The sequence below is a fragment of the Eurosta solidaginis genome, chromosome 3 (genome assembly GCF_040869045.1).
Source record: "Eurosta solidaginis isolate ZX-2024a chromosome 3, ASM4086904v1, whole genome shotgun sequence".
Lineage (NCBI taxonomy): Eukaryota > Metazoa > Arthropoda > Insecta > Diptera > Tephritidae > Eurosta > Eurosta solidaginis.
The window spans coordinates 238,267,010-238,275,784 of record NC_090321.1 but is presented as its reverse complement, the minus strand read 5'-3'; the positions used below and the strand labels follow the sequence as shown (position 1 = coordinate 238,275,784).

General features: G+C 35.4%; 1 protein-coding gene across 1 annotated transcript; it reads right to left on the bottom strand.

The window, feature by feature from the left end:
• Nucleotides 1-704: 704 nt before the first annotated feature.
• On the bottom strand, nt 705-8,264 carry LOC137246111 (odorant receptor 59a-like). The gene is made up of 2 exons (XM_067777205.1): nt 7,504-8,264; nt 705-1,119 (listed from the first exon to the last, which is right to left on the bottom strand). The coding sequence occupies exons 1-2, from the start codon at nt 8,262-8,264 to the stop codon at nt 705-707; spliced, it is 1,176 nt and encodes a 391-aa protein (XP_067633306.1).
• Between the last annotated feature and the right edge of the window lie 511 nt (nt 8,265-8,775).

The window sequence follows — 8,775 nt, the reverse complement described above, 5'->3', positions numbered from 1 at the left end:
TTGCTTTGCCCGGGAGTTGAACCCAGAATCTTCGTTATGGTAAGTAGAGTACGCTACCCCTACACTTAGGCGCCCTATCGAGAGTTACCTCATCGAAAAATCGTTTTATTTATACCAAAAATAATATGACAAAACAATTCGAATATTTTAGGGTTTTCAGCAATACCTTAATTCGAAAACACACAACCATTCAAAGAAGTTTAAGTTTTGTTTCATTTATTTTGTATATTTTTTTGAAATGTGGTGTAAAGCCCACGTGCAGAAATTATTTTACTATAAAATGCAAAGATAAGCTCTTACCTCTCCTTAAATGAAACGTTCCAACAACCAATATATATTTTTCCACGCATGTTAACCCGTATCAATCTTAATTACATCCTTATTACCCTCAGAAAACAGCTATCAAAATCTAGCTTTCAGTTCCTTTTTTCCCTTTCCATTCGCATTCAATGACTGCAAATTATTTGGGATGTGAATGCATCGCATATATTTTTTTTTTACAGATATATAATATAAACTACTAAAGCAAGTTTATTTTTTTCGAAGTATATATGCCAAAGTACCACTACGTTTGAATGGTGTCAAAAAGAGTAATCACTATTAAAAATATACGCATACGCATACATTCGTATATTTCACCAACATTCAACTTCATATACTTATAGGTTCTTGCAAATGTTTTCATCTCTCTTACGTCCATTTATTCATTCATTCATCTTCGTTATAACGGCCAACAATGAGTAAGCTCCTTTACAGGTCGACACGAACGTATCCAAATGTATGGGTACAATACCACCCGCAATCACTCTATGTTGCTTAAGTGAACGTTCACAAAAGAGTATCATATGTTTACGAAATTTTTGTGTCTGATCAACCCAATTGCATGAGTACATAGCGATGTGTAAGTTATCCAAATTTGATTGAAAAGCGGTACCATAGTAACAGGTGGGAAATATTTCCAATGGCATCGAAATGAAATATGCAAAATAATATAAACGATCGAATAGTGCGTCGACAAAGAAGAGTAAGGCTGCCATTGAGATGCATATATTAAATGCTGTAACTGTAAATTGTAGAAACATTGGTAGTGATATGATATCTTGAATGGTGTTGAGCATTCTGAAAGTAGAAAATATTAAATAATAACAAGTAAAGAAATCTAAGTTCGGGTGAAACCGAACATTCCATACCCAGCTGTACACTTGAAATGCTGTTGTTGTTTGTTTTGTGTGCTTAATAGTGTTAAAAGGCTGCACAATAATACATATATATATGGTTCTATTCTAAATTAATTCTTCTTCGAGTTATGGCTCTCGAAACATAGAAAATTGATTGTTAATAAAAGCAGCGGTGCCACGCCCATTTTCCAAAAATTTAAAGTTGTTCCTATTTATTGTTACAAACCCACTTGGGAAATGCAAAAACCCTTGATATAAAGTTCTTTTTTGCAAAGATATAGCTTATTTTGTTAGTCCACGACCCTTTTAAAAATCTTTTATATAATCGTGGGCGTGATCCTTAATCGATTTCATTAGTTTTTCTTCAAAGCATTCCTTAAAGTAAAGGCAACCTCTCCGCCGAATTTTGTTACGATAGGTTTAACGATTTTTGATTTATGATTAATAATATTTGTAAAATTTATTTTATCACACGCGGGCAGTGCCACGCCCATTTTAAACAATTTTTTCAAATTTTTATCAAGAAACTCAATATCAGTCCACACGTTAAATTTCAATTACTCAAGTTATCGTGTTAAATTTTAGCCATATTCAGGACTCCAATTTGTATTCAGAAAGTTACAATTGTTATCACGAAAATTTCAATTGATATTCAGAAAGTTACAAGTAATACTTAGTTTCCATTTCATATTCAGAAACTTACAATTAATGTTCAGAAAATTTTAATGGATATTCAGAACATATTTAAAAAGTATTTTTATATTAGTTAGTAGTAGTATTAGTATAGCTTACATTCAATAGACTATTAGACATTGAGTACGTAGAAATGGATGCAGGTCCTAAGTAATGTTGAAGGGCATGTCATACCACCGAGGCAAACAGTGGGATTTAAAGTAAAGGAGTCTCTAATATTTCGCCGTATTAAGCATGGAGTGTGAGAATAGAAGGCTAAGGGAGAAGGAGGAGGAAAGAGAGATGGAGACGGAGAAGGTTATGGACAATGGACTCAAAATTAGAGAATATGGTCGCAGGCGCAGTACACTAGCAACAAAATTTCTTATGTTCTTATAAGGCATTTCTTGTTATACTTAGCTGATTTTGTTCGCATAACTGTACCCCGTAATGGCATAAAACAATCGAGATAGATATAGACTTCTACGTATATATCAAAATGATCTGGGCGAAAAAAGAAATTTATTTAGCCATGTCCGTCCGTCCGTTCGTCTACCCTTAAATACGATAACTTGAGTAAGTTTGGAGGTATCTTAACGAAATTTTGCATGTAAGTTCCTGGGTACTCATCTCAGATCGCTATTTAAAATGAAAACGGACTATAACCAAGCCCACTTTTTCGATATCGAATATTTCGAAAAACCGTAAAAGTGCGATAATTCATTACCAAAGACGGATAAAGCGATGAAACTTGGTAGGTGGGTTGACCTTATGACGCAAAATAAAAAATTAGTAAAATTTTGGACAATGGGTGTGGCACCGCCCACTTTTAAAAGAAGGTAATTTAAAAGTTGTGCAAGCTGTAATTTGGCAGCTGAGTATGTAGTGTTCTGTTATACCCGAACTTAGCCTTCCTTACTTGTTTATAGAACCTTCAGCGTGGTAGGCGAAGCACACTATTATCACATCACTTCGACCACTTGAATATTGAAATTTTCTTAATACGAAATTTCTGAACAGTTTTTGTAATTTTATGAATATTAAATATAATTTTCTGAATGTGAAGTGAAATTCTGAGTACGATTGAAAATTACTGAATTGTAAACTTTTGAATATGAAATCGTATTCTGAATATGTATAAGTTGCACCGTATTGAATATGAATTGGATCTTTCTGAATGTTTATTGTAATTTTCTGATTATGAATTACAAATTTCAGAATTTAAACTTAAAAAGGTGTACTAGCACTGCCGGCTAAAATTTGGAAACCATTTTTTAATAAACTGCCACCATAGTTTAGAAAAAAATTAAAAAAAATTCTCTTCATTCGGCTCAACAGAGATATAACGAACTATAATTCAATAGTTGCTGTCATTTTAATATTTAGAGGTACGGATAAATGTCAATATCATAACTCAAACTTATAAGATGAATTTGTGTTATAGCCGTTGTACTTGTGTCATCCACTGTTACTTTATCCTCACTGCTCAGGCTTTAGGCCTGAAGTCCAATTCAGTTTTGAATGGACCGAATAAATCTTTCAATATAATTATTGAAATGTGTGTTTATATCATGAAATTGAAAGTGATTTTCGCGTACTTTGAAAGTTCAATTATGCTTTGGAATGCAGACCCCTGCCCTATATGCTAATCAAGCTACTATAACTACTTGCATCAGTCAGCCACACAAATCGATCAGTAACAAGTAAAGGTGTTTAAGTTCGGGTGTAACCGAACATTATATACTCAGCGTGAGCTTCAATTGTACATTTCATTTCAGATAAATTAAAAATTAAAATTAAAATCTACATAACACGTGGCACCGCTCTTTTAAAAAAAATTTCTCCCCATTTTCTCTTACAATAAAACTTGATAAGTGAAATATCATTGATTCAAAACTATTTCTAGCTAAGTTATAACTTATTATTCTAGTCTACGACCCTTTTAAACTTGTTTTATATCTAATTTTGCGTGGTCTTTAACCGATCCCGTCCATTTTTACTAGAAATATTTTCTACTATAAGGAAAATGTGTGTATACAATTTCATTACCATGTGTTAATTTTTCTTTGATTTATGGCTCTCGAAACATAGAAAATTGCTTAGTCATGAAAGGGGTGGTGCCACACCCATTTTCAAAACTTTTAGTGTTTTCCATTTTAACGTTATAATTCAATTTAGAAAGTAAAATTCTGTTGACACAAAGCTCTTTTTCGCTAAGATATAGCTTATTATTTTCATCTACGACCCTTTTAAAAATCTTTTATATAAAATTGGGCGTGGTCTTTAACCTCATGATTTTGATATATGGAAGTCTATACATATCTCGATTCCTTTATACCTGTACAACCAACCGTTATCCAATCAATGTTAATATACTTTGTGTGCAAAGCACGCTGAGTATAAAAACCATTCTCGGTACTGAATGAGCACAGAGCACATACACATGCATATGCACAAACATCCAATTTGGCAATACCTGCTCATGCACCTACGAACTATAAATACAGGACAACCGAAAACAATAGATCAGAATGAAAATCGACACTGCTAATGGCAAAACATCGAAACCGGTTTGTCTCGAAACCAAATTTGACAAGATGACGGAAAATCATTCCAATATATATTTATGGTAATCTTATATACTCAACAAGAGTTTGAGGAAGGATTTAACAAGGAACTCAAAGCTTGAGCTAGGTTAGGTTAGGTAAAATGGGGGCCACCCTGATAGGAAGGCCTCTGAGATAACATGAAGATAAATAAAGTACGTATTCTATAGGACCAATTTCTATTTAGCTCAAGCAAAAATGCAAAGTCAGTTAAAAATATTACGGTGATTCCACTCTATTATTCTCAGCAGAAATGGGCCCAGTATACTACACATTCTACCATTGATTAGTGCAATAATTTACATAAACCCCTGAAATCTTCATCCCAATGTTGGATTAACAGGCATGAGACGAAAGCGATCGGGATGAGAGTACATATGTTTGTAACTGCTAGTTTTAGCCACCCTCTCAGATCGGTTTAATATGGGCTAAATGAATCGCTGAAAGTTTTCCGGCATTGTGTTACGACAGCTGACGTTTGGTTTTTAACAAGCGCTTGATAATTTGCATTTTCTCAAAAAAAAAAAAAAAAAAAAAAAAACAAAAAAAAAAATAAATGCCGAATAAATAGTTACTCTCAAAATGAATTTTCCATAACAACCTACTCCTACTTCTACCATCTTTTTAATTGTAATGTGGAACCTACGCCTCTAACCCCAATCTTCCTATTCCGCCCCTGTTGAAACAGCCATTTAACTTGGACTCTCCTAAGAGGACTGTGATTTGTGAGTAGTCGTGCGCATTGAATGGGGCGAAGCACCGTTAACACAACGACAACAAGATAAGAATATTGACTCTAGGATAGTAAATTATTTTGAGCATATCCTGAATGAAGTAGCTGTGCGAAGGTCTCCAACAAGTGAACAAATAGAAAATGTCGTAGACGTTCTCCGTGGCTGCCCTGCTATCGCTAAGCACGGACAACAATTATTGAACAAATGCATCTTTGGTTGCATGGTAGACTTTTGACCTTTGAAGATAACGGACATACTATGCTACGCCAACTAAAAAACTGCAGATCAGAGTGTTTGATAACGGATAGTATAACTCAGTGTTAAAATCTATATCAAAATAAGATAATTGATGGAAGTGTTAATGCATTTTGGGCTTTATGCCACTCAAAACTGGTGAAATGTGTAACATTGTATTACAATAGTGTGTAACGTCACCTGCACGGAAGACCGTACTACAGTAAAGCAGTACAAAAAATAAAGGCCAAATAAATAATGGTTGACCGACCAATAATCTAATTGTTCTAATGAAATCTAAATCAGCCAATAGCATTTCATGAAACCTTTATTACCACTTCGGATGATAGGCCAACTAAATTAAGTGGAACGAATTCATGCTTCGGTATATCACAAGTACCTCACATAGACCTTATTTATGCTTCTGATTACCTCACGAGTTTCCTATGACGAAGTCTAAGATGTACAACGAAGTGTTGTATTTTGATGGAGCCGCGGAGTCTGCTTGAGTGAAACAATGATTTCGGGATCGTACCTTCTGATCTTAAATTTTGTTGTGCTTATTTTAAATATTTTCTTATAAACTTTTGGGACCGTATATGTATTTTGCTGGCTCTAAACAGAAGCACAGGTAGATCTGCACTGCGAGGCAACACCGTTCATTAAAAAAATCAAAGAGAGTTTATTAAGACCAAAAATATTTTAAACAAGTCAGAAAATTTCCGCTGTCATAGTGAAAATTAAACTCTTGAAATCTTCCAGAAGAGTTCGTCTCTCGTTGAATACAGAAATCAAACAAGAGAGGGAACACGAGAGGATGTAAGAAGATAAAGTAAAAATTCTTGGTGAAAATAAAAATAATAGTTTTACCTTAGAGTTTTATAGAACGAGAGCCGAACTCTTCAGGAAGATTTCAATTAGCTTTTTATATTCCCTAAATGTTACTTTCAAAAAATTCGTTTTCAGAATTCGTTTCTTTCTCCCCTGCTTTAAGTCGTGGTATTGAATTATATGCTTCACAACCATGAGAGCAAGGGCTGCAAAGTAGTGGCTTATGCCGAAGACCTGGAAATTCCTGCCAAGTATAAGCTTTGAATTCACTGAGGAACGTTTTACGTGGTACGAGACATACAGGCTAGCTGTCAACCCTAAAAAATCGAAACTCGTTTGGCTTACTCTACGGATCAGGATTTCTGAGTTTATAACACTATTTATTGGACAGTACTGCTGTCGTTCTCTGAAAGGGTTACGTCAATGGTCCTGTGGTGGTTATTCTCGAAAGCAAGCATTCATTGAAGTTTTGTGTAGAGAACAGAGCAAGCAAGGCTGCGTTTAACTTGCACCGATAGCTTATGGCAATTGGGAAATGCTAGAATCTCTCACCAGGGGTAGTACAATACATAGCTGCATGATATGGTGGTTAAGCCTAATCTCTTTATGGGGAGTAGTTAAGACTTATGGTCAAAAGGTTGGAAGCTGTGCAACGTTTGACAATTGTTGAAATAAACAGGCTCCTTCGTCAAATTAATACACTTAGAACATTGATGAATCTGTGCCCGGTTAACATCTAGAGAAAAATCACCACGAGCCACAATTTGGCTTTTCGACGCATGGTATAAGCTTGTAAATAACGGACAGTCCGGCATTCTGACCGGCTTCGACTTCATCATTGGTAAAATGAACTTGTGTGCGCCAGGTCATGCGCCTTTTGCCACATTCACCACTTATATTCCCTCAAGGGATGAGTAGAGTGGAGAATTAATATAGGACGCGAGTCTGAGCTTGGCGTTAATCTTAAATTGGGCTGTCCAATCATTGCAGCGTCTTCTAGGCAGAGGTGGCCTTCTAAAAGCGGCCGTGCATTCAATGATATCCATGTACAACCATCGCATTGTTTAATACAAAAAAAGTGTTTCACCAATCCAAACAAAATTTTCTCAATTAAGGGAAATTTTTTGGAAAATTTTTGCTTCATATTAGTGATGTAATTATTATTTTTTTCTTTTTGAGTTTGGTTAAAGCATCTTTCTCTATCTAAACCAATTCACACCTCTTAAATTTTGCTTTTCAAATACTTACTTATAAAGTTTTTCCTGATCTTCAATGCAAAGCACCAACTCTTTCTCATTCTCATTCAAACTCTTCTTTGCATAACCAATTTCCGAAACTCTAATACCCAACAATTTGATATGCGCCGACAGAAGCGCCAATGCTGTAGCCGGAAAGAAATCGTTTACGAAATTTTGCAGTACTTGATAAGCGAAGCCAATAATTTGATATAAATGCGCTAAATAATATGCCACTTCCGTAGCCCGCCAATCGAATGGAAACCATGCCGGATATAATAAATTATGATCATTGCGAAAAATAAACATCAACTCTGCCGTCACAGCGACAATCGCATAGGTGCTCGAAATTATAATGGTAATTTGGTGCATATCCTTGCGTAACTGTACCAAGTAAATATGTTCACGCGGACTATGTAAACGTGCATCCAATTCGGCTAAAATGGACTCCAACTCACGTATACGCGACAATTTGTAAGCATAAATGATGAATTTCATACTACAAGCCAACTCGATCACAAAAACTCCAAGGCTTTGCATATTCGCTGATGTTGTCGAGCTGGTAAAAAGTGCCAAGGAAAGATGCAATGGATACCAAACTGTGACAAGCAGTTGCAGCATTACCGAATATGCTAGATAATAATAACTTGAGGTGGGTGTGATAATACCGAGAAATTTCCAGCAAGTCCAATGAAGTTCGAAAAATGAGCGGGTATTAAGTGCAGCTGATGATGGCATCTTTTGTGAGGGCAACGTGCGTGGTAATATTAACATCTCTGTGAATGACAATGATGACCGCGTTAACGTTTTAAGTTGATAAGACGCGAAATGTTTAAGCTGCTTTGCGGCTTGCCAAGAAAATGTGTGTACTTTTATATAATGTAATGTCAGTTTTACGAGGAGGGGTTCTTAGGGTTCAATTATATACAATATAATGTCGCTAGGAGAGGGCTCAGCCAACACCATAACGACCAAGTTATGTTACCAGGCAGAGCTGCGGAAAATCAAACACCAAATCTTAGCTATTATAGGGCTGTTTATCTAGATGACTTATAGCCAGAATAACCCTCTAGATACTAAGAAGACTCTTGCCACATCAAAAATCGAAGATGGTGTGGATGATGATTCTAGTCTCCCATATTAATTAGTATACCGATGAGCGCGCCTTGTCGGCAGGGGGTCGCACGATGGAGTTTAATCACTCAATTATGAATAATGATTTAAAATTTCATAATGCGGGGAAAATAAGATCACAAACCAGGTAAGAAGATAGTTCTACAAGGAA